Below are 25696 nucleotides of genomic sequence, written 5' to 3' on the forward strand. Positions count from 1 at the left end.
TACTGCTGTCCGTGGGGCTCCCTCTCCTACCTACAGACCAAAGCCGTCCTGTCCGCCCCGCCCTGGCCGCACCGGCCTCGCCCACTGCATCTCCATCTTTCCCGTCATTGTCCTTCTGCGCCTCAGAGATGCTGGGTCTCTCCACCTCCCCTGTACATTTGCGGGTCTGGCTCTTGGGCCCCTCTAGCCCCCCGGGGGGCTGTGGTCTCCAGCTCCTGGAGGCAGTCGCTGCCCAGCGCCCCCCGCCCTGTGCACCCTCCTTTGGCACGGCCACAGGGCCAGAGAATCGCCCAATAAGAGCGCTGGGCTCAAGTCTGACAGCTCAGGAAGCGGCCAATCGAGCCGGGCCAGGGAAGGGGGCGCAGTGCTGGGGCTGAAGTTGGGTTGCATAGGGGGAGGGGGACTAAAGGGGGATACAAAAGAGGGGAGATAAGACTGGGGCACAAAAACGAAGGCGGGGGGTGGGGAGGGCCGCGCTCCACCCAGGTCTGGCCAAGGGACCGTGGGCTGGACGCGGCTCCAGGAACCAGAGGGAGGGGGCTCGACGAAAATTTTAGGTGAGAAAGAGGAGCTGGGTTCCACGCGGCCCCCGGAGCCGGGCCTGAGAATGCCCACTGGGCGCCGAGGCGGGGGACGCGGCCCGGCCCGGGGCGGAGGCGGCCGCAAGTCCTTGTGAGCCGAGGCCGGAGCGCGCGGGGGGCGGGGAGGCAGCGGGAGGAGGGGATGCGGAGGGCGCTCCCGCGGCGGCAGGCCGGCGAGAAGGGAGGAGCGGCGCGAGCGGCCGGAGCGGCGCAGGGCCCGAGGCGTGCATGGCGCGCCCTCAGCCTGGCTCCCGCGGGCCCCCCCGGAGCGCCCCTGGGGCGCAGCGGCTTTTGGGCGGGCCCCTGCTGGCCGGCTGCCTCTGAGTCCCGGCCTTCGATTTCTGGATGCCGTGCTCCCCGGGAGAAGCCCGCCTGCGTTGGGGCAGAACGGCGGCAGCGCCGCGCCGGATTCCGCCCTCTGCCTAGTCCTTCAGCACCCGGCCGCCGTGGGCCCGCCGCCGGCTGCGAGGAGCCTGGAGCTTGCGGAGCCGGCGCGACAGTCCTCCTGGGCCGGCGGGTCCCGGCCAGCTCCGCTTCGTTTTGGGGGGGGAGGGAGGCGAGAGGGGAAGGGCCGCGCTGCGGGAGCAGGTCCTCGCCCCCGCCCCCTGCGCGGACGCGCTGAAGGCTCGGCTGGGCTCGGCTTTCCGCGGGGCCACGCTCCCACTCTCGCCGCGGAAGGTGGGGGATGCGGGCGACGGCCCCCCCCGGGCTCCAGGACCCTCCCCCCAGGGCTCCGGAGCTGTTGCTCCGCCTGCCGCCCCCTCCCCCGTCCTCTCCACCCTCCATCCCACCTCCCCACCCCTCGTGAGAAAATAATGCTGGCTGGCGCTCGTACCTCCCAGTCGCTCCCAGTCCGCCGCGAGGAAAGGGCACCCGCTCGGTGTCCACGCCGGGACCCCCGCCGAGCCGCCCCAGCCGCCGCCGAGCCGCGCGTGCCCCTGGGCTCCGCTCAGGCTTAATCTGCGAGCGCCGTGCCCGGGCATTGGCAGCCCCGGGGAGGCGCCGCCTGCAAGGACACCTCTCCGTCCCGCCTCGTCCGCAACTCTGGTCCCTGTCGAGCTCGACGCGAGCCAGGAGTCCGGACGTCCCTCTGCGCGCGGCGCGGCAGCTCCGCCGGTCCCCGCGGTCCCCGCTGGGCGCCAACTCCACCTCGGACCTGGGACTCCCGACTCGGATTCTCAGCCACTTCTTATCTCGGGGCTGTGCCTCCCTCCCAGCTCGCCCTCCTTCTCCGCTCAGGACGGGGGTGCCAAGATGCCCCGCTGCTGCGCAGGGCCCCGGGCCGCCCCCGACGAGTGACCCCAGCCTGGTCCCCCTGCTCGGCCGTCCGCCCTCCCCTTGGAGACCCCCGGCCCGGCCCCCGGGGGAGGAGGCAGAAGACGAAGCCGAGAGGGGGATGTCCGGCTCCAAAAGCGTGAGCCCCCCGGGCTACGCGGCATTGACAGCGGCAGCACCCGCATCCCGGGGAAGCTCGGAACACCGCTCCGCGTGGGGAGCGGCCGATTCCCGCGCCAATGGCTACCCCCACACCCCTGGGGGTTCGGCCCGCGGCTCCACCAAGAAACCTGGGGGGGCGGTGACCCCGCAGCAGCAGCAGCGCCTGGCCAGCCGCTGGCGCCGCGACGACGACGGCGAGGATCCTCCGCTGAGTGGCGACGACCCCCTGGCCGGGGGCTTCGGCTTCAGTTTCCGCTCCAAGTCCGCCTGGCAGGAGCGCGGCGGCGACGACTGCGCTCGCGGCAGCCGGCGGCAGCGACGGGGCGCGGCCGGCGGGGGCAGCACCCGGGCGCCCCCTGCGGGCGGCGGCGGCGGCTCGGCGGCCTCCGCGGCCGCAGCGGGAGGGACAGAGGTGCGCCCCCGCTCGGTGGAGCTGGGCCTGGAGGAACGGCGGGGCAAGGGCCGTGCGGCCGACGAGCTGGAGGCCGGCGCCATCGAGGGCGACGAAGGGCCCGGGGATGGTGGCAGCTTGGCGGGCGCGGGCGCGGGCCCCGGCGCGGTTCTGTCGCTGGGCGCCTGTTGCCTGGCGCTGCTGCAGATATTCCGCTCCAAGAAGTTCCCGTCGGACAAGCTGGAGCGGCTGTACCAGCGCTACTTTTTCCGTCTGAACCAGAGCAGCCTCACCATGCTCATGGCCGTGCTGGTGCTGGTGTGCCTCGTCATGTTGGCCTTCCACGCGGCGCGGCCACCGCTCCAGGTGCCCTACCTGTCCGTGCTGGCAGCCGCCGTGGGCGCGATCCTCGTGATGGCCGTGCTCTGCAACCGCGCCGCCTTCCACCAGGACCACATGGGCCTGGCCTGCTATGCGCTGATTGCGGTGGTGCTGGTGGTCCAGGTGGTGGGCCTGCTGCTGCCCCAGCCGCGCAGCGCCTCGGAGGGCATCTGGTGGACCGTGTTCTTCATCTACACCATCTACACGCTGCTGCCCGTGCGCATGCGGGCCGCGGTGCTCAGCGGGGTACTCCTGTCTGCCCTCCACTTGGCGATTGCCCTGCACACCAACGCCCAGGACCAGTTCCTGCTCAAGCAGGTAAGGGCCCACCTGGCCGCAGGGACTGCATTGTGGGGCCAGCAGGCCAGACCTCCCACCCTCACCCTTCTAAAGTGGCAAAAGGAGCAGAGACATGGCTGTGTCATCGGTGTGGTGTCTTCCAGCCCCTTAACCCGCTCTCAGCCCCAGCATTTTCATTTGAAAGGAGTGCCTTGCATTATATGTAATGTTCCTGGCGGCGCCGCCGCAACAGGCACTAAACCATAGCCATTATTGTCGAGATGAGAACGAGGAAGGATTTGGAGCAGTCCCCTTCTCTTCCGGTGCTTCTGTCCCTGTATCTGTAGAAAGGCCCCTGACACAGCGGCTGGGCCCTATAGCAGATTCCCCCTCCCTAGAGCTACTGCTGGTTTGTTGACGGAGCCCTGGGTAAAGGGCTGGGGAGAGCAGAAAGACCATGGCACCCTTTGCCCAGTCTTAAGCAACAGGAGTGATAACCTTGCCAGTTGTTTGAGGCTGGGGCTGACAAGTTGTTTCGTTTACAAAAGTGCCCCAAGCCAAAAAGCTGCCGCCAGCAAAGGTAGGAAGGAGCCTCTGAGATGTGTGGTGGCAGGCCCCCTGTTTGCCTGAGCAGAAAGCTAATGTTGGACATTGTGACCCCTTCTTATTGATGTTCCTGGTTCTTGCCTGTGGTGGTTTTGTGTGTGTGTGTGTGTGTGTGTGTGTGTGTTTTATTCCTGCTGGGACTGGTTGGGTGAACCTAGAACAGTGAGACTTGGGAGAAAATAAAACTTTGTTAACTGGTGACTCCACTGAAGGGTTTTGGGAGAGAGGAATACTTGCCATCCTGCCCTCAGGGTGAGACCAGTACCTCTGATGGGCACACCTTCTCCTTTTAGCAGTCCCCTTGTCTGAGGCTCCATGGACCTCATCCACGGACCCTGCTGAGCCTGCTGGTTTGCATTTAGCTCAACTGGGAAAGAGTCAAGTGGGCCAGTGTTGTAGGCCAGCAGTCTCTTGACCACGGTGCCCACTGCAACCCTCTGAGGCTGTTTGCCGTCTCTAGAGAACCTAGTAACTACATTCCATTGTCATTGCCTTCCTCCTCCCCAACTCTGATGCCTTTCTCAGACTTTGATCCTGTTGAGGGCGAACTCTTTCTCAAGGGGTGTTCTTGTGCCCCCTGACTCTCACCCAGGGAATAGCACCGGCATGCACTCCAGGGCTCTGGGCTCTAGCTGCACTTCCAAAGTGCTCCATGACTGGAAAAGAGGGGACCCACAAGCTCTCTGGGCCTCAGGTTCCTTTTTGAGAGAATGAGAGGCTCCTTTACTGTTCCACCCTCCTCTGTCCCAGCCCTCACCTGCGAGGGGCCTTCTCCTTCCATTCCAGCTGCACTGGCCTCTCCCTCTTCTGCATGGTAACAATGGCGTCAGAGCCACAGAGGGGAGCACTTACTGTTCTCCAGGCTCTGTTGGTTTTGCTTCTCATTCAATGTAAGCCCCTTGGACTCAGGAATCCTGAATTGTATGGGTTTTTCCTCTTCTACCCTCTAGCACAGTGCAGGGTACTTAGGAGGGATTTAATAACTGTTGCCAGTTTGGTTGGGTTCCAATGAGTGGAGTAGGTGGGGTTGTTTAATGCTAAGCTGAAGTTTTTCTGATCTGGGATCAGAAGAAAAACTTTAGACATCAGCTTTGAACTTGAGAGGAACCTATTGAGAGATGATGGTTTAAAAAAAATTAACTATTACTGTTAGTGCTTTAAAGGCTTCAGCTCCTTTGGCCTGAGGACTCGAGCTGTCACATGGGTGTTGCATTTTGGGGGTTGTTCCTGGCTTGGATGGGTGTAGCTTTTCTGCAGGGGGAAGGGCATATCGTCCACACAGAGCGGTAGAGATTTCCAGGATCGTTTAGACCAGACTGGGAGACAGGGCCTGATTACAGCCGTAGCAATCCTGCTTGTATGATTTCCAGAGATTGGAGTCAGATCCCAGGGAGAGAGTGCTGAACCTGAGGGACTCCAGCTCCATGTTAGCATGCAAATGTCATCGCAGCAACAGTGCCTGGCTTCCCCTGCTGGTTCCTCAGGCCAGTTCCTCTCTTCTCCCCATCTCTACCAGTCCCCCCCCCCCCCCCGGCTTGTTTTACCCGCTGTGGCCTTTAGGCCTTGGCTTGGGTGTAGGCTTTTGGGTGGATTTACGCTTAACTTCTCAAGATCTTCCTTGAGCATAGCAGAGCTTGTTAGGAGTGGTCCCCTACAAGGGAATGCAAACGTTTCTTTTTGGCTTCAGAGAACACTGTATCCTTTTGTTTGTATTTGATTTACCTTTTTGATTGTGTCTGATGTAAAATTTTTATTTCTTGGGCAACGGTGGGAAAATATAAGTGGGACAGTCCAGCATTAACGTCTGACTCAGGTTACCCCAGAGTGGCAGGCAGTCGAGGATGGCTTGGGTTAGATGCCATCCCTCCTAAGTACCCTGTACTGTGCCAGACAAGAGATGGTAGAAGAGGGAAAACCCCTGTAATTCAGGATTCCTTAGTCCAAGGGACTTACATGCTCATTTCTTTGATGAGGACCCTGGTCCAGCAACATGGGGCAGCAGTGTCGTGGGCACCCAGTAGACCCTCAGGAAACCATTGGCATTTCTTCACTTCTCTTCCTGCGAGGCTGCCCCCCTCGGACCCTGCTACTTTATTCTTCCCCAGCCCCTTGTATGTTTGGAGCTCTGCCCTTTGCTCCAATTAGGAGGAGAAAACATTTGGTTTCTTAACAGGTGCCTTCTGATGGATTTTACTTAGAGAGGATGGAGAGGCAAGGTGGGGCAGTCCTCTTTGGGAGATGATGTTTTTTCTTCTCTTCATGACATCTCTGGCTCTCGCTCTTCCCCTGGTGTCCTCCTGCCCCGCTCTGCTCTTCCTCCCTCACTTCCTCTCTCTCCCCACCCACTCCATCCCCCTGTTGCTCTCTGTCCACCTCTCCTCTCTGCTTGCCTGCCTGCTCTTCTCCATCTCTTACTCGCCATCTGCAGCCTCTCAGCCTCTCCTTCTGTGCTCTTGTCTCACTGTGGTCTCCTCAGTGGAGTACAGTAGGAGCGTCACAGGGTTGTTTTTTTCTCCTTCTTTGCGTGTTACAAGTCCCTCTGCTACACCCATACCATAAATAACACTCGAGCATCTGCCAAACACATTCCTCACTTGTGTTAATAGGCTGTGATGATGCTGGAGCCTGTTGCCATGGCAACCTCATTTTTGTTTGACTGTATCCCACTCTGCTACATAAAGCTCTGCGTGCACTCACACACAAACAAGCACGCTCACACAACTATTACATATACTGAGCTATTAAAGGTCATTTTGGAGAAAAATCTCTAAGCCTTGTGAGGGTGGGTGGTCATTTTGCCAAGGAGAGGAGCGTCTGGTGTTGCTTTAGGAGGTGATAATGGATGGAAGAGCTCTTTGGAAAGTTCTGTTCAATGTGGGTTATTATTATTCTGCAGCCACATCTAACCTGCCTGAGGGACCCTATGTGGGTCCTGTGAGCTTGGAAGAGCTGTTGGAGAAGGTTGCCCGGGAGAGCTGTTGGAGGTTGTCCTTGCAGTGTGGGATGACCCATCCTCCACCCAGCCTCCCTGCAGCTCCTCCTTCTCTTCCCTCTAACCCTTTTGGAGAAACTTAGTGATTTTTTGCATTTCATCCTTTGTGCCTGTTTGAACCCACAACTGTCACCAGTTGTTCAAGATATCAGAAAGGCACAGGCACCGTGTGGGTGATGTCTGTGACTGTGTGAGTGCCTGCAGGGAGGAGGCTGGGAATGGATGAGGGTGGGAGCCGACTGCTGTGGTTGCCAAGAGGTGGGTATGGGTGTGCGTGTGTGCGTGTGTGTGCGTGTGGGCATGTCTCTGGTGTGGGCTGGCCACAGATAGTGGATGCGTTATGCAGATGTGTCTGTCATGTGGGCTGGCCACGGGGTGTGTGTGTCTGACTGTTCCATGGCTGGCCCAGGTGATGGAGGTCGGCCTGGGAAACCTTTGTGTTGACTTTGAAAGGAGATCATTGCAGCTCTGTCCTGTTTATTCTTGGCTGGTGAGTGGCTTCCTGTGGCTGCTTGCCTTTCTGATTCTGGGCCTTGAACGCCCTTCTGACCTTGACCTCTGACTTCTTAGGGAAGTACCTTGGATGCATCCCCCCTTTCCATAATGAGGCCAGGGGCTAGACTTGAGTGGTTAGCTCCCCTGACCCATGGACTCCCCCCTTTCCCTTTCAAACACCTTTTCTGTTACTCACCGCTCAGCTGCCCAGTGAGCGCCACTGAAGGGCTGCCTCCTGGTTCTGGAACTTGGCCCTGAGGCCTGTTTGGTGGGTCATTGTGGCTGCCCCATGTGTGCTCCTGGCAACCACTGCCTGGCTGACCGCCTGGGTGGTGTGGAGGGGGACACACTTCAACTGCAACCACAGGGAACTGGGAATGGCCTGCTACCAATTACTTCCCCAACACCCGAATTCCTAGACAGAGAAATCGGCCTTTGTGAACTCCAGCAGCACAGCAGGCTGGGGTGGGGGTTGGTGCTGCTTTTGCAGCTGAGGAGGGTCTCCTTGTCTTGCCTCAAGGCTAATTGTATTTGCCAATTATTTTTGCTAATTGCTTTCGATTAAGTTGCCTCCTCTATGGGTGGGAAGGGGGTGCTTAGAGGGGAACAAAAGCCTCTGGGGTGGGGGATGAGCGGGCTTCTAGAGGAGGGGTGTCATTTCCTAGACCCCAGGGATGCCTCTATTCCTGTGAGGAGGACTGCGGGAATAGCAGAGACCCAGCGAGGAGCAGAGTGATCAGCTGCTGTATTTGCAGAATGTTCACTGTTCATAATTCAATGTAAGTTTTGATCTGAAGCAAGAGCAGGAGGTCTATGTTTTGTGGAATGTAGAACAGTGTGCTCATGTTCCTGTACAGAGAAGACACAGACCGTGTCTTAAACCCCATCACGGAGACCTGCCCCGCCTCTCAGAAGTGCTAAAAATCAGCTTCACAGGCCTGGACAGCACCTTTCCTGCACAGATGGGCCCTGGCCAGGAGTCAGGTCTGGGGCCGGTGCTGGGCTGGGCCTGCTGGTCTCCGGAGAGGTGTGACTAGAGTTCCCACCTTGGTTCCAGCAGGAGATGGGGTGTGTGCTGGGGAGAAGGGCACCACATGTGGAAGCCTCCCTGTGATTGTACTAGCCTCTTACTGGGTAACCTCCAGTCCACAGCTGCCCGCTCGCACCTCAGTTAACTTTGTCTTGTGGTAGGTCCAGATGGTAGTCGTTTGCTGAGCAGGAGCAGGAGACTGTTTTGGGATTGGTAACAGCTTGCTCTGGGAGCTCTGATATGGGCCCATTGACCCTCTGGGTGCAGTTACATAAGTTATGTTGTAGCATATCCTCCATCCATGCATGCCAGATGAGGGTAGCTAGCTGATGGAGGGCGGGATCAGCATTCATCTTCTCTCCCAAACATGAAACTTCTTGAAGACAGTTGGAAAGCCCTGCTTTCCCTACCTTATCTCAGAACAATGTCCAAGTCTAGGACAGAGAAGATCTCTCTTTACAGCAGCCTGAACAAAATATGGGGGTTGCCAGTTATGGGACCATGAGCTTAATGTGAGTCTGCATTCTGGGCTGGCTCTTGGGAAAGACCAACAGGGTCTGGGTTAGGTTCATAGGCAAATCCAGTTCATAGGACAATCGAAGTCCCCTCTGAAGCATCTTGCTTGATGCTAGAATTCAGAGGACTGGAAGTCCTTGACTTCTCAGAGAACATCTGAAAGGAGGGGTGTATTTAGCTTGGAGGAGAACAGGCTGTAGCAAGGTAAGAAAACCTGGAGAGACGGTCAGGCTGTTATTGCTGGGATCCCTGTTGTCAGATAGTAGAAGAGGGACTACATTTAGTTTCGGTTGCTCCCAAGGGCAGGGTTGGGGGTAATGGGTGGAAATAGTTGACAGACTTCAGCTCCAGGTAGGAGTTCCCTTCCTAGTCTTTGGGGTTTCAGCCATCAAACCAGATGCCTCCTGGGGTAGCCAGCTGTGCCAGTGGAGATGGTCAGGTGGAACCTGGATGGCTGTCTGCCAGGCTTGTTTCTGAGGAAATGGAAGGTTCTGCTTCCAAAGGCCGGGGGTGGGGCCAGGATTGGATCTATTTTTTTTCAACAGCTTGGATCTAGTTTTCAAAGCTCCCCAGGTGGTCTTGATGGCCAACTCTTAAGTTTGGGATCTTTGGCCCAGATAACCGCTCAGGTCACACCCAACCCTAGGATTGGCATCTGTGGTTTGGTATCTTGCAACAGCATGACTGTCTCCTAAAGTCCATTGATGTGTCCATCTCAACTTTAGTGTAGAGAAAGCAAAATCACTGCAGACCCATCTGGAGATGTACAGGTGGGGCTGGTGTGAGTACTGATACAGGGATGTAGACATGGAAGGCAAGTGGCAATGACGGAATAGGAGGGGAAGGGTGCTCCAGACCTGGACTCATATTCTCCTCTTGTTTCTCCTCCCAACCATTCCCAGCCCCCCCTTCCTGTTTGAGGCAAAGCAGCCCATGGCTCACCATTGGTGGAGGTTGGGGGGTTTCCGCAGAAAGACGGACCTCGGTTTAGTCCTGGTTTATTCATTTAATTTGTCTGGTAAGTGAATATTAAAACCCTTGGGGATATCCAGGTCTGGAACAGATAGTAAAGAATGAGGAGATCAGGTATTGAGGAGGGAGGCTAGAGGTAGGGACTTAGGAGATGGTTTAAGGAGAAAGAGTAGGAAGGAAAGGAAGGGGAGATTGGAACTCTGAGTGTGGGGAGGGGGAAGAGCTTGGAAGTGGGGGCAGGGATGCTCTCCGGGAACAATGAAATACAGTCACAGGAAAGGGGGGGTGGTAGACAAACAAACACTGAGAAACAGTAGTGGCTTTATTGTTTAGGCCAGCCTCATGTGTCAGCGTGAAATCCACCCTCCTTCACCACCCCTACTGTCTCTTTCTCTGGGAGGGTTAGGAGCTGTGGCTTCTGGGCTTGAGGTTTCCTGGCCTCACACTGGGGTGGTCCTGTCTCCCCTCTCCTTAGGGATTCCTGGGGCTTTTTATCACAAAGCTCACTGAAGTCCTAGTTGGCTTTTGGAAGGATTCCTGAGGGACCCAGTGCCAGCCTCAGTGTCCTGGCACACAGTAGGTGCTCAGTGAGGGCTTGTTTGAATGAATGAATAACTGCGTGAATGGGTGGTAGGGTGGGTGGACAGCTGCACGCAGACTCTCGGCTGTGCCGAAGTGCTAGACCAACACCTCCACAGAAGGAAGCGATGTAGCTCTGCTTGGAAGCCTATTTCGGGGGATTGTGATCCTAAACTCCGAGCAGGGCTTCCCAAATCCCTCCTCTGCCATTTAAAATGTGTGCCTTCCTGGAAACAGAGAACTGTTGCCTGGCACTGCCGGAACGATATCACTTCACAGATCTGAAAACCATTATTAAGTCATTCTTTTGACTTCTCCCTATTCATTCAGACAACAACCATTTATTAGGTGCCTACTGTGTACCAGGCACTGTGCTAGGCTGAGGGAGTTCCAAGATGATTCAACCTGCGTCCTAGCTTCTAGAACTGCCTTTAGCTCAGACTCTCCCACTAAATGTCCTTTGAAGGGACATTAATGGATGTTTCACATACACACATTCAGTTCTGTGTCAAATAACTTTAGGAAATACTGGGTTAAACAGGATTCTTTACTATAGGACTTTAAAGCTGTTAGTATGTTAATATGTACTAAAATTTTCCCATATCAAACATATTTGACCCCAGAACCAGTTTTTCCAGGAACATAATAGGGGGCATCTGTGTTTGTTTAAACTCACTGCTGTAGGGGGCGGAGTTTGTCAGGGTCCAGCCCCTGCCTCTGGGGCAGACCTAGGCAGACTAATCGAGACGGGGGTGTTTGTTCGGGGGGTGTTTGTTCGGGGACTTGCCTCCCTCAGGAAGGAGACTGCCCAGCTTGCATCCGCTAGCTGCCTGTTTTAAAGTCTCATTCCCCATCTGGGTCCAAAGTCCTTTATTCAGTAAACCGACGGGGCTGGAAGGGACCAGGGAGATGCCTCCTTTCTGTAGTTTCAGTTTATCTTACGGGTTTCCGTTGCATCTTTACTGCAAGCCTGGCACTGGGCTTCTCCCTCACATACATCACCCCTGTGAGAAAGACGTTTTTATCCCCATTTCCGGCTGCAGAAACTGCAATAAGAGAAAGTAAGTCCCTTCCCCAAGGTCACACAGCTAGTGAGCATAGCAGATGGTTCAGTGCCTGCCCATATTCCCTGGGCATGTACCTTTCCACTCTTGCCAGCCAGACGTCCAGCTGTCAGCACCTGAGGGCTTTCTTTCTCTGGCTCCGAGCCCCTTTGTCTGCTTCTGGGGCAGGTCAGAAGTGCTGGGCAGTGACCATCCCAGAGCAGCTCTCAACCAATGACTGTTGGGTGCTGGTGGATAAATACCCCAGCTCCCTTGCCCCCAGGGTGAGGGGATTGTTACTCTGGGGCGTGTTTTTCATGGGTTTCCAATCCCGCAGAAGGATTCGGCTCTGGTTGTCCATAGGGGTAACAGGCTTGGAACTTTTTGTGTGCGACTTTCGTCCCTTCCTTTTCTCACTCCTCCACACACTTTCTAATGTTTCCTGCAGTCACCTTCCAGATAGACCACTTGTTCTCCAATTCTTGCCTCAGGGTCTTTTCCTAGGGAAGTCCACATTGAGAGTGGAGAAGGTAGGAGCCTAACCGGGTTTGACTTGAACACCAGGGAGGGGAGAGGCCGCCTACTGGAGCGAAAACGCAGGTGCGGAACTCTATGGCAGACTCAGCCCCTAAGCCTGCCTTGGCCTCTCACGCCCATTTGCTAACATATGTTTGCTGCTAGTGCTAGTAGAGTGGTTGCTGGACTAGCAGAATTGTGTGAAATTTAAAAAACAACAAATATATGTATATTTTAATTTTTTTCTGCTTTTTTTAAAAAAAATCTCTGCTTCCTAAAAATGTGTGGCTTTCTATTTATTCCTAGGCAGTGGCTCAAATATCAGCCAAAAGACTCAAATGCTTTTACATTGATTAGCATTTTATAGCTGACGAAGGACTTTACCACATGTGACCTGCTGACAGCTCTGAGGAGGTGATGGGTAAAGAGGGGCAGGCACTGGCTTTGGGGCTCATGGACCCAGGGGCCCAGGGAAAAACCCTGGTTATATGATCCTGGCTAAGTCGCCTAACCCTTTCTTGATCAGTTTCCCCTCTGTAAAGTGGGGATAATAGATTCTGACTGACAGGATCTGTTGTTGGTTGGTCCAAACAAGTTAATGCATATAGGGGTGCTCATAATTACAGATCTGTTTCAGAGAGGAGGAGGTAAAGGTTCAGAGAGGTTGAGTGACCTCATTTAGATCACACAGCTAGTTCATTAGCTTAGGAGCTGCTATACAAATCCAGATCTGATACTAAATGCAGTGTCTGAATTTTCACAGTGGGCCGGGCCCTGGGTCCGCCCCGTGGTGCCTGCAGAAGCAGCAGAAGGCACAGCTGCTCTCCAGCAGTTGTCTGTTCGGTTTTGGAATGCACGGTTTTAAATGTGTGATGGCCTCCCTTCCCTCGTGGTGTCTGGCTCAGATGGGCATTAAATGACTTGTCATTTCCTGAGCCTGCAGTGATGCTGCGAGGGAAGGCAGCGCTGAAATGTTCAGGGGGCACCTGGGAGCAGATGTTTACCTGTGAAGAGCCCCTGAGTGGTTTTGTGGATGAGACCCAGAAGAGGGGGTCAGTGCGAGGCTAGGAGAGCTCAGCTCTGGGGGTGAGGCTGTCTTATATCCAGTCAGGGTAGCATAAGTGGGAACAGGGGAGGGGAGGGAGGAGGCTTCTGGGGACACACAGGATCACTTCCTGGTACATCTTGGAGGTCAAGACTCGGGGTCTTTCTGCCATGGAGCATCCAGTTGATACCAATTTAGTGCTTCCTAGTGCGTTTCTAGGATGCGTTTTAAACCTAGCGCCCCCCAGAACCATCAACCCCTCAAACGTAACTCAGATATCCTTTAGCTCAGCTTCGGATCCTCTCCTGTCCCTCTCACTCTCCACCAGGAAACTAGGGAAAATGAGACTCCTGCCCAAGGGCCATTCCTTTTGCTAAGTGGATTTTCCAGGTTTTATTTTCACTTTTTTTTTAGGGGGGAGCGGTGTGGAAAGGCTATTTATTTGTACTTAACATGCCCAAGTCCCCAGTCTTCCTCTGGCCAGGTCCCTGAGGGATCCATCCATCTGCATGACTGGCCCCAGGCAGCAATACCACCTGGAAAGTGCCTTGGCCCTGACCTCTCCGCTGAGGCTGCTGCCCACGGAGAGGGGCCAAGCTGCAGGGCAGGCTCGTGCCCCTCCAGGGGCCCTGCCTTCGTAACAGCTCGTGCTGTGAATCTAAATTAGAAACGTCCAATACTTTCAGCAATACAAATAAATTTAAAAACATATAAAAATAAATTAGAAACATCCTCTTCTTTTCCTCTGTAGCACTTATGCTGGTTTGTGATTTTATCTTGGTGGGTAATTTTATCTGTCAGCCTATTCAACCGTCAGCCCTCTGAGGGCTGGGGCCTTGTCTATGTTAATACCTGAATATTTACTGAATGTTATTGACTTTCTGACCTTTACTCACCGAGCACTGTGGGAAGAAGGCAGATAAGTTCCCATCCTCAGGTTCCACAAGGGCTTCTGACCCTTGGCAGGGAGGAGTCCCTCCCTCATGGTGCTCTCCTTCCTGGACAGGGCAAGCTTGTTCTCTAGGCGGGGGTCCATGTGCATGGGGTCCCGGTCTAGAAAAACACTGGCTTTCACTTTCATTCTCCTCCTTCTCTGATGGCCCCCTGAACAGTCAGGTGCTGTCTGGGAGGACAGCAGGTGCACCCGTTTGCTTCCCCTCCTGTCCTTGGTCTCTCCTCTCTCATCTTTCCTCTGATGTCCTTTCCTGCTCCGTGAGTCCTCCCCATGCCCCTCTTTCCAGGTGTAAAATGTGGGGCGAACCTCAGAGGCTCACCTGGAGGCAAGTTCAAGTGTAAGGACAAGAAGCATGAGCATGGACACTGCACAAATTCCAAAAAGTATTCCTCACCGTTTCCCAAGAAATCCTGTGAAACAGAACTTCTTTCGGAGTGTTATCAACTTCCTCACGGTTGAGTGCAGCGCGTGTGCCCGCCTCCATTTCTCACCTCACATGCCCCCGGTGGGCAATTACCTTTCTGGGTGGGATAACGTTAAGTAACCCGTCAGAGCTTACAGTGTGGGAAGTGATGGCACGGGTAGGAGTTTTTACATAACTCCGTCTCCAGGCTCACCTGGCGTGGCCTGGGCACCAGCATTCGTAGTGTTCCCGGAGCTGCTGATGTGCACGGGGCTGAGAACTCCTGCCCCGAGCCTCCCTCCATCAGCAGAGAGATCATGTGGATGATGCTGAGGCCTGATTTATGGAGATATTGAAAGGCGAGTTGTTTATATTGAAAGGGTTTATTGCGGTGATTCAGTAGAGAATGATGGCCACTAAAAATTATTGCAGGCGTGTAATAGGGGAAGAAAATTTGGTTGGTGGTTGGTGTATAAAATCTTGTCAGGCAGGGCTGTGGCTTGGTGTATTTATGTTGCTCTTATCACCAGCAATTAGCCCCAAACATGGCTCCGTAAATGGCTTAGTGCAGTGCTATGAAAACTGCAAGAACATTTTAGGAAATGACTACACCATGAGCCTCAGCTATCTCAGCAGAGCAGCAAATCTCATGACAGTCCTGACAGCCTGTTAGCTACAAACCAATGCCTATTGATTGGATTAACTCTTCCCTGGCTGTTGTCTGTGATATTTCCCTTTGCAGTGGCGAGAAATGGCACAGACACCTGTGGCCCGCCCACCTCCAGCTGTGCTCATTCGTCTGTGTCTCTCTCCAAGTAGAACAGTGTAGTAGATGCTCAGTAAACTTTGTTGGATGAATTTGCTCGAAGTTACACAGCAGGTAAATAGCAATGTTAGCCCAGTTATTACCACTATTACTTTTTCTGTGTCTCTTAAGGTCATGAAATATAGGCAGGAAATTATATAATTAGCGATTTCCTGTGCGCATTTAGCGTTATCAGCACGCGTGGCACAGACTGAGGTGATGTGCAGAGGGTGGAGAGGTGTGGCTTGCACTCTGAAAGGGTTTCCTTCCTGTCCACGTTGAGGCCACATCTTTCCTAGCACCAGGGCCAGAAGCACAGGGTCCAGCTGCAGCCATCGTGCTCCACGAGGACCGTGAGAAGCGCGTGAAGCTGGGTCCATCTGAGGACTGAGAGGATTGAGAAGTGCCAGGTGCAGGGGCTGAGGCCTGGGGAGATGTCCTCGGGATAAATCCTCCCCGAATGACCACATGTGGTTTATGATGTGGTCTTTTTTGGAAAGGGGTTATCTGGGGAGAGTTAATTTTGGATTCCTGCTTTACATTTATTTTTAAAGTGGAATATTTCTCCGGCATTGGTGACAATGGCCTAGAAAAGCCGGCTTAGTCACTATCTCATATCTTCTCCATGTGGGGTGTTGCTGCCCCTGCTTTTCCCACCCGATGTCCATCAGTAGGGCTGGTTTAAAGGTATGTCGCCCTCTCCCTCTGAGGCCTCAGGGTGGTTTCCCTGGCAAACAGGTCTGTGGGTAACTCCTGCTGGTCTGAAGTGGGATCTTCCTGTATGGGGGGATGGATGGGGCAGCTCCCTGGGTGGCTCTTCGCTTCTCTTGGGAGGCAGTAATGGCCTCTCGGGGAGGCCTTTCTGGGCCGTGGCCAAGTCCGTAGGATTAGTTCTAGCCTGCCTTCCCCGCAGTCTTTTATTCTTTACTTTTGCTCTGAATTTTCTGAAAATAACAGAAAAATCACCTGAAGTCTGGATTTAAAGAACAGACCTGGTTTCTCTTAAGGGAACGAAAAGATACGGAATGCTGCATCCCTCTTCCCCAGTTCGGAGCAGGAAGGGGGTCTTGTGGACTGACCCTGGAGCTTCTGTGCCGTGAGGAGGTGGGAGAAAGGAGGAGGCCTTGGGAGAGGGTGTGAAAGGAGGCACCAAGCCGCACACTTTGCTGAGAGTTGGGGAGAAGGGCTGAGGCTGGCCCAGGAGTGCTGTGTGGGGCATTTACTCGCTGCAGGCTGAGCTGCCCACTCTGAGGCTCCCACTGGTCTCCTCACCCCGAGCTGCTATTAGCCTGATAGGAACAACTCTGGCCTGGGGTGCGTGGGCCAGCGGCCGGGCAGGCAGGCTAGTGGGGTCTGGTTGCAGTTGGGTGCGGGTGGTAGTAAAGAGGGCAGCGGCTTGGAGCCTGGGGCTTCCCGGAGTTGAAGCTGGCCAACAGGTGGAAGGTGCCACCTGAGGGTGCCCACGCTCTCCCACTTGCTGCTGCCCCTGTCCAGCTCCACCCTTCTCCAGAACTGGTATTCAGGTGCCTCTCTGTGTGACTGTTCACTAAGTCAGAGTTTATGTGAACTCTGACATCTCCAGGGCCCTGGGAGGAAAAGCTTGCAGGAAACGACCTGATTGGCCCGTGGGGGTGAGAGAGAAGGCCTTTGTGATCTCCCTCCACCTCCCTCGAGGGCTGGAGAGGCTCTGAGCGCAGGCCCCTCTTGCTCTCTAACGTCCCCTCTGCGTTTGGAGGCGTGGGGAGCCTGGGCTTTGGGAGCAGAATCTCTGTTTCTTCTCCACGCGCTAGCCTCCCACTGTCCCGATGAACCCCCACGGCCTGGGCAGGGAGAGGAAGAGGACACTTCATCCTTTCCCTCGACAGAAATCCACCTCTCTGAGATGCCCTGCCTAAAGCTAGGACAGTATTGCCAATTCTTACCAATCATCACCCACAGCGCCGAGCACTTAGTAATGTATTTGACTCTCACAATCTCCCATTCGGTAGGGACTGCTTTTATTTATTTCTTTTTTGGGGGGAGAGAATATTTTATAGATGAGACCATTAGGCCCAGAGAAGGTGAGAGGCTTGCCTAAGGCTGCACAGTTAGAGCGCAGGACAGCGGGGCTCCAGTGCGCACACTCAGCCAGTGCTCCAGCAGCTCCCAAGCTGGTGTGGCTAAGACGTCCCCAGGACTCTTTGAAAATTCAATTCCTGGGCCCCTTGTCAGAGTCCAATCCAGTACGTCCAGTGTAGACCCCAGGAATCTGCACCCTCACGAGGCATCCCAAAACTTGAGGCTTGTGCCCCAGGCACACAGGTCTACCCTATTGTGCAGTGGTTCTCAACCTGTGGGTCGCGACCTCTTTGGGGGTCGAACGACCCTTTCACAGGGGTCGCCTAAGACCATCGGAAAACACATATATAATTACATATTGTTTTTGTGATTAATCACTATGCTTTAATTATGTTCAATTTGTAACAATGAAATTGGGGGTCACCACAACATGAGGAGCTGTATTAAAGGGTTGCGGCATTAGGAAGGTAGAGAACCGCTGCCATAGTGCCTTCCCAGGTGGAGAAGAACTTGGAGGCAAGCAGGGTCCCCGCTCTCTGAAAAGTCAGGGAGTGTCAGGCCCCACGCAGAGGTGGAGGTTTCTGCATTAACGTCCCCCGGGTGGGCTGGAGAAGGCAGACTGAGATGCTGAGACTGCAGGTAGGAGGGGACTTTCTGCTGAGCCTGGGCCTGGCGGTTCTCAGAGGGCAGAGCTGGAGGAGGCTGTGGGGGAGGAAGGGAGAGAGGAGATTGTTCTGGAGCAGAACATATGTCCACGGCCAGAGAGAGGAGGCAGCAGCGGGGTTTCCAGGTGACTGCAGGGACACGGCTGTGACACTGCGGCGCACGGCTGCAGCACGGCATCCTGACGGCAGACATCCGCCTCGGCCTCAGTTTCCTCATCTCTACGGCACGGAGCCGCTGACCTCCAAACGTCCTCCCACTGTGTACTTTAGCAGGTGCAGTGGGGCAGGTAAGAAAGGACTTCACTCCAGAGGCCTGGAAAAGGCGTTCTATGGAGACAAAAATGACACAATCCCGGGGGACCGCGAGTCACGTAGCCACAGTGCACACTTCATTTTCCTGCCTTGACCTTGATCGTGGATCTCTGTCCATCGATCCTTCTGGTCCATGTCCTTCCAGCTCCTTGAACTCAGCATGTCCCCAGACAAAAGTCCTCCTCCTCCCTAAACGGACTTTGCTTTTGTCAGTGTCAGTTTTCTCTTTGCCTCGGTACCGGTGTTCGTGTCTGTTGGATTGGATTATTTAACAACTATCTACCATGTGTTAGGCACCGGGAAACCAAGGCGAATTAGTTGCAGACCCCGCCCACAAGAGCAAACCTGTAAACCTATGCACCTGGCTCCATTCTAAACATGTGAGTGATGTCAACTCATTTGGCCCCCACCACAGCCCTGTGAGGTAAGCACTGCTGTTGTCTCCCCCATTTTGAGGGTGACAGATAAGGACACTGAGACAGGGAAGGTCCGGTGACTTGCCAGAGCTTACACAGTGAACCGAGCAGCCTGGCTCCAAGTCTGGGCTCTTACCTCCCACATCCATTGCACAGATGGGCATCGCACTCCCTGGGCACAGGGTGACACCTGCAGTCTCCTCGCTGAGACAGAGCGCTGGTTGCACAGGGAGGAAAGGGAAGAAGTGTGGTGGCAAGGCGGGCTGGCTAGTAGGTGGGACTAGGTTGCGAAGTGTATAGATATCCGGACCAACGTGGTTGGTAGTTTTTTTTTTTGGGGGGGGGGGAGGCATTGAGGATCTCTAGAAGGTTCTTTTGTAGGAAAGTAAGGGGATATGGCCCCATCTGTATTTATAAAGGTGGCTGTAGGCTAGACTGTGGAGCTGGAGGGAGGAGCCAGGGAGGGGGAGAGTCTGGGCAGAGTGTGGAGGCTGCTGCCATTGTCCAAGGCTGGAAGGGGGTGTGGAGGATGAGGATCAGGGCCTTCAGACAAGAGGGGCGGGGGGGCCTCGGGAGCACCTAGGCATTTGTCTATTAGTTTCTCCTTGCTTTGGTTGCAAGTGGCGCCAAGCCTGCTCCCTTTTGCTCTCTAACTAGGAGATCAGCTCCCCAAACTCCAGAGAACTAGATATCAGCTGGGGTGGGCCCCAGGGCCCTCCTCCTCACCTTTCCTTGGGCTTTAAATATCCCACGTCAGACTCCTCCCATCAAATTCCCAGGGCTTTGCCTTTATCTGAGTGTGAAGCCCACAGGCATTCAGTGTCCTAGCTCCTCCTCCCTCTGGCACCCAGGAGCCCCCACCCTGCCAGCTCCTGCCCGGTGCCCAGAGATCTCAAGTTTCTGAGAACTTTCTTTCCAGGACCCTGGCTTCCTGGCCACTCTGACCCCAGCGGAGCTCCTAGCGCTCCCACAGGCGCCATATGCCAGCCTCTACACACTGTCCCTTCTCAGGGCCACCTGATGGGGTGCATAATTACCCCCTTCTTCAGTGCCCCCCTCCCCACATTAGAATGTCAGCTTCCCCAGGCAGGGACTCCCCCTGCTCATAGCTGTGTTCCCTGTGCCTGCAGGTTCAAATCCCAGCTCTCCCCTGTTCCAGCGATGTCTCCTTGGCAGGCTCCTTGCCCTTTCAGAGCCTAAGTGTTCTCCATCCTTAGAGATGGAGTAAGAATTGCTACCCCAGGGCTGTGTTGAACATTCTGTGTGATAATGTATGTGAAGCACTTAGCATAGGGACTGCCAAGGGAAGCGCCCTCAATAAATGACCTGTGGTCTGCCCCAGCTACATATAGTTTGTACTTTTAAGTTCCCACACATTATAGGAGAGCTTAGCGTTTCTCTCTCAAATTGCATTACCCACTCCCCTCAAAAAAAAAAAAAAAGGCTCAGTGGAAGAAGGGCTAGGTCCTGGGTCCTGGGTGTTCATCCCACCTGTGCCCCATCCTTATTCTGGCTGGCGGTCACCAAGAGACCAGTGCAGACCCTCCAGAACTGACGGGCCAGCCGGGACGCTGGGGCCAGGGCTTTCCTGGGGGAGTGTGAACCAGGGAGTGGCTGAGCCCCGTCCCCCTGAATTTTGGGGTGACTGCAGCCGAGGGAGGCTGCAGTGAGGATAGGCCTGTGACCCGCATCTCCTCAGAGGGCTGGTCTAGAGAGTCTTTGAACAAAGTTTTGAAAAGTGTTGACAGGGTCACAACTACTGGAGAACAAGGGGGCACACATCTGCTTCTCCCAGATGTGCTTCCTTGTGTAACTGCGTTAAGTTATGCAAACAGGCAGCAGAGGACAACAGAACCACCCACGGACCTCCGGAGGCCTCGGTGCGGAGGCAGCTTGGAGCTGGTGAGGCCTGTTGGAGGGAAGGCTGGAGAGAGGTCAATGAAAGACGAGGGATCTGGATGGGGATGAGTGACAGCCAGGACATTGGGTCAAATCCCTCGCCCCCAAGTGGGTGTCTAGGTGGGGCAGAGCCCATGCGGGGGGGTGAGAGATTGTGGTGATGTCCAGAACATTCCCCGGCTGGCTGGACATGGGCTGGCCAGCTGGGTGGACGGTTGGAGGACTGCTGGGAAGTGACCTGCCGGCTTCCTGCCCGTTCATAATCATGTGTGCCCCAGCCTGGGCCCCCTTTCCCAGTGCTGTTACGCTAACACGGAGCACGGGCCCCCCTGTTCCTGGGCTGCACTCAGGCTGCCTGGGGTGGGGCTATACCAGAGCCAGAAATCACAGCAGACCCTGACCCTGGCTAACCGAGGCAGTCTCAGAATGGACCTTTTTTCCCTTTTGGCTGGATTAACATTTGGCATTTCAGGGTGCTGGCCCCATGCCCGGCTGCTCTGGCCTTCTGCCTGTCAGCTCCTTTGAGGCTATTTTTGCCATTTACTTATTTATTAACTATTATTGCTCCCCAGGACAGATGGGCACACACACACACACGGACATGTACACACACACACACACACACACACATGCCTTCACGCTTTCCAGCTTGGAGCCTATTGGAAAAGCCAGCCTGCACCCACCAGGCTGAACATGGGGTGCAGAAGGGGGAAATGACCAAAAGATGGTCCCCCTGAGTGAGGGTGGAGGAAGGGCTGTGGAGGCAGAAGGAGGCAGTGATCTCCCCTCCCTCATCATTTCTCTGAAACAACCCCCACTCCCAAGGCATCTCTGTTCCTGTTCTCTCGTCCTCAAGGCTGTTCATCTCTGGGAAAAGCCTGTGTGAGAGGATTGTGGATCCTGCCTGGACCATCTTTCCAGAGAAATCAGCAGGGGTCCCTGGGAGAACTAAGGGCCCCTTTGCTAGGACATAGGAGAGCACTAGCTTCCTTCCTGTGTGTGTGTGTGTGTGGGGGTGGGGTGGGCTATAGGGGGGACAAAGGCCTGGAGGAGGGACCCTTGGGTTCTGCTTTCAGGGAGCTCCCAGCCTGGTGGACAGCCCTGGGCTCATGAGATAAATCGTTCTCAGTCCCACCCTCTGAGAGCCCAGGGCGTCAGAGGACAGAGCTGAGCTGCGTGCAGACAGCCATCCACCATGTGATCCCTCTGACAGCAGGTTGCTAGAAGCAGAGCCCAGACCTTGACCCGTCCTGAGTGAAGGGTGCTGGGTGAGGTACAAGGTGCACGGTGTGGACCCTTGAGTGCCATGTGATAATCCCCTCGCTCGCTGGCCCATCTGCCCTGAGGCTGGGCTCCCGGCCACGGCCCCCTCCCAGGACTTGACACTGGGGCTCTCAAAGGCCTGCATGGACCCAAAGGGAGACCAGAGCCAACAGCAGGGACCTTCCACCCCAGCAGCCTGGGGGCCTTTCCCTGGGCACGTGGGGCATGTGAGAAATGGGAGTGATGCTCCTGGCACCTGCAAGGCAGTGAGTGGGGAGACCCAGGGCTGGGGCGGAGGCTGCTCATGAGTGGCAGTGGCGGTGACCATGCCAGAGGGGGTGGCTCCTCATTTCCTTCCACTCAGCTGGCCTGCCCCACCTTCCCGTCTTAAGGCCTGTGCCATCCGCTTTCCTGCTCCCCGAGGGCCCTTCTTCTCTGCCTCAGGAAGACTGACTCTTGGGACTGGATGCTGACTGCAGAGGCACTGCCTGCTGCTGGGCTCTGTCCTGTGGCCCTTTCTGTCTTGGGCCCCAGTGCCAGCCCTTCTCAGAATGGTGTCAGGGAGCCCCCTAAGTCAGGAGGCTCGCCTCATCCAGATGGGGGGCCGAGAGCAGGGGCGGCATCTCCCCCATTAGACTGGGAGCACCCTGAGGGCAGGGGCCGAGAATGTCCCACCAGATTGGGAACTCTGGGGGCAGAAGGTGTTCCATCGGACTGGGAGCTTCCTGAGTATTGGATAGGGCCCTGGCTCCCTCCCCTCAGGGCCCAGTCTCTGGCTGTGGGAAGCAAAGATGCTCCATCCTGGGCGCCTGGAAAGCCTGGAGACAAGGCAGGATGCTGGAGGTGCTGCTAGGGATGCCAGGAGAGGAGGACCTCCCTGCCCCGCAGGAGGGCGGAGCCAGGAATCACATCCCCTTAATCAGGAGTTTCCCTCTACTTCCCCTTCTCCCCAGGGGTGGGGTAGGGATGGGTTTTATAGCTGGGGTGTGGGGTCAGGATTTCACCCCCGTTAGCACTCGGGGTTTGTACCACGCTCAGGGCGTGGGTCAGGGAAGCAGGTGTGGGTGTGGGATGGGTGGGCAGTCAGGGAGGACTGGGCTCAGGACTAAGTGCCCCCTTGAGCTGCTGCCTTGGGTGGCCTGCTTCTGAGCCCAGGGCCACAGCAGCCCTGCTAACTGGCCTGTCCCCTTCCTGAGAGGGGCAGGGAGTCTTCTCATCTGGGAGGTCATCCCTATGCTTCTCCCCAGGATGGATGGTTAGGAGGCTCTCGCTGCTCTGTGCATCCTGACCTTGCCGACTCCTGCCAAACTGAGCTATGTCTGTGTCTGCATCTTTATCCCCTACTGGAGAGGGGCTGGCTCCTTAATTTGTGTGCTCGCCCCTCTGCCGGAGTGGCCACAGCCCTTGGACTTCTGGGGCACCACGGCTTCTAAGGCAGTGATGGCGAACCTATGACACGCGTGTCAGAGGTGACACGCGAACTCATTTTTTTGGTTGATTTTTCTGTTAAGTGGCATTTAAGTATATAAAATAAATATCAAAAATATAAGTCTTTGTTTTACTATGGTTGCAAATATCAAAAAATTTCTCTATGTGACACGGCACCAGAGTTAAGTTAGGGTTTTTCAAATGCTGACACGCCAAGCTCAAAAGGCTCGCCATCCCTGTTCTAAGGGCTCCCAGCAGCGTGAGGAGGGGCTCACTGAAAAGGGCCAGGAAGCCTGCTGCCGGTGGGTGTGGCCTGGAAGCCATTGTCTTATGGGCTGGGAAGAGGTGGATCTTCATGGCTGGTGGGGGGTGGGGGTGGGGGATTTGCAGCCCCCAGTGAGCTGAGCTGGCTGCCGCTGACCTGCGGCCCTGACGCAGTGGCCATGTGGAGGCGCTTGGGCTTTGTGGGCAGGTAGCTCTGAACCTGAAGCCCCGCTCCGCCACCCGCGTGCGTACCAGCTACCCCAGGCGAGTGCCCGCAGCGTTCTGACCCTCACTGTTCTCATCTGATCACTTGGGGCTCTTTCGAGACTTGCTACTAATCCGCGTAAAACACCCTGGCCTTCCCCGCCGCCTGGAATCCCACGGACAGGCCCCGAGAAGGAGAAACATCAGCTAAACGTCTCTCTCCCCGGGGTACCGCGTCTGCCCTAAGTTTTCCACGGTCTGGTCTGTTTTAACTTCTGGCCGCTCCTCTCAATCTCGACTCAGCTTTGGTGCCACGTTGCCAAGAGAAGGGGAGAGAGTGAGGCCGTATTAGGAGCTGAGCAGAGGAGCCCTGCGAGGCCCCCCGCTGCCCAGGAGGAAGCGGGCCGTCCCAGTGCGGCAGTGGGCTGCCTCCTAGTAAAGACTGCATTATTATGAGCTGATGTCTGTGCTGTGCCGGAGGGGCCGGGGAAGAAACATCTAGTAATATGATTACTACAAGAATAACAATAACAGCAACAACACCAACCAGCTCAGGAGATCACAGACAAGGCCGGGACGCGGGACTCAAGGCCTGGCTGCAGGCCAGGAATGTGGTTACTGCGCAGGGATGGCCGTGGGGCTTGAGGCAGCAGGAATGTGGTTAGAGCATCAGTGATGGCTGTGGGGCTTGAAGGCAGCAGGTTTCTGTCTTTTCATGCTCTACTCTCTCCCACAGTTTCCCCCCATTAGACAAAAATCCTTCAGGACAAATCAATAAGTCCCTTCCACTATAATAGAGCAGTTGGGTTTAATATGGTGTGGTTTTGTGCCTGTCTGGGGCAGGTGGTTGACGTCCCGGAAAGGGGGCTTGCTCTGTCCTATGTGCCTCTGCCTTCTTCACTAGCCCTCTCAGAACTCCTTTCACCCGGGCATCATCCACTGCAGGACTGTCCCCACCCACTCTTGGGTGTCACCTTGAGCCAGGGTCCAGGGGCAGTTGTCCTGTGAGAATACCAGGGTTTAATCGGATGGCCAAGGTGAACCACACCCAGACCAAGGACTTAGGACTAAGTATCATAGTGAGAGAATACCTGTGTTGCCCAGACTGGCAGAGATGCTCGCATCGTGCAGTATGGTTACTAAGGACTGCCTGAGCTTGGATCCTGGCTTTGTCATTCACAAGCTGTGTGAGCTCAGGTGAGTTCCCTGCCCTTTCTGGGCTTCAGCTTTCTCACTGAGAAGTGGAGGTAATAAAGTAACCTACCTCATGGTGTTGTCATGCATGCTTCTAGGACAGCATGGCACCTGTGAAGCCCCTGAGGGCCAGGTCTTTAACAGTAATTATTTCCATAAGAATAATAACCACACTTTTAGCAGCTTTGACTTTGGGGGTCTGTTAGGTGTTGAGTTGTTTCTGAAGTTCTAACCCACAGTACCTGTGACCTTACGTAGAAATGGGGTCTTTGCAGATGACAGGGTTAGATGAAGTCATTAAGGAGGCCCTGATCCAATGTGACTGATGTCCTTATAAAAAAGGGGTTAGTTAGACCCAGAGATTGAGATGCATTAAGGAAAGATACAGGGAAAACACCATCTGCAAGCCAAGGGATACCTGGGGCTGCCCGAAGCTAAGCGACAGGCCCGGAGCAGGTTCCCTCACAGCCCTCGGAGGAAGCAACCTGCTGACACCTTGCTTTTGGACTTCTGGCCTCCAGGACTGTGAGAATGAGTTTCTGTTGTCTGAGCCACCCAGTCTGTGGTCCTTTGTTAAGGCTGTCTTAGGAAAATAAAGCAAGGTCCGATGGGGCATGGCCACTGCCTCCCACTGCCACCCTGAGCTACCTGCTGTCCCCAGGGGAGAACAGGGGTAGGGCTGACAGGCCAGGGGTGGGGCTGCTCTCAGGCTTTGACTTGTCTTGGGCCTGGCATCTGTCTCAGGTGGTCCAGGCACCTGGAGCTGAATCCGTGTATAGGGCCAGGGGCCGTTTGTGGGGCCTACCTCACGCCTCCCACCCTGCCTTCCTGCCCCTCGAATCTGCTTCTTGGAGGACTCTGCATCTCACCCCTGCTCCAGGCAGAAGGAAATAGAGAAAGGCGATAATACCTCCCTGGAGAAGACAAGCTAAAGTGGGGTCTGCGCCTGAATACCTCTGTCCCTCTC

The 25696-nt window shown here is 55.4% G+C and overlaps 1 protein-coding gene across 2 annotated transcripts in view; it reads left to right on the forward strand.

Moving 5' to 3' along the window:
• Positions 1 to 1977: 1977 nt before the first annotated feature.
• ADCY5 (adenylate cyclase 5) overlaps positions 1978 to 25696 on the forward strand; it is a gene marked incomplete at its 5' end in the record, with an annotated part of 154403 nt that continues 130684 nt past the window's right edge. The window contains one exon of one of the 2 annotated variants that reach the window (XM_081085430.1): positions 1978 to 3108. In XM_081085430.1, the coding sequence (XP_080941556.1) occupies positions 1978 to 3108 (1131 nt within the window). The remainder of the gene's footprint in view (positions 3109 to 25696) is intronic. The other variant, XM_081085431.1, reaches the window with a different exon arrangement.

The sequence above is a fragment of the Myotis nattereri genome (genome assembly GCF_964212035.1).
Source record: "Myotis nattereri genome assembly, chromosome: 3".
NCBI lineage: Eukaryota > Metazoa > Chordata > Mammalia > Chiroptera > Vespertilionidae > Myotis > Myotis nattereri.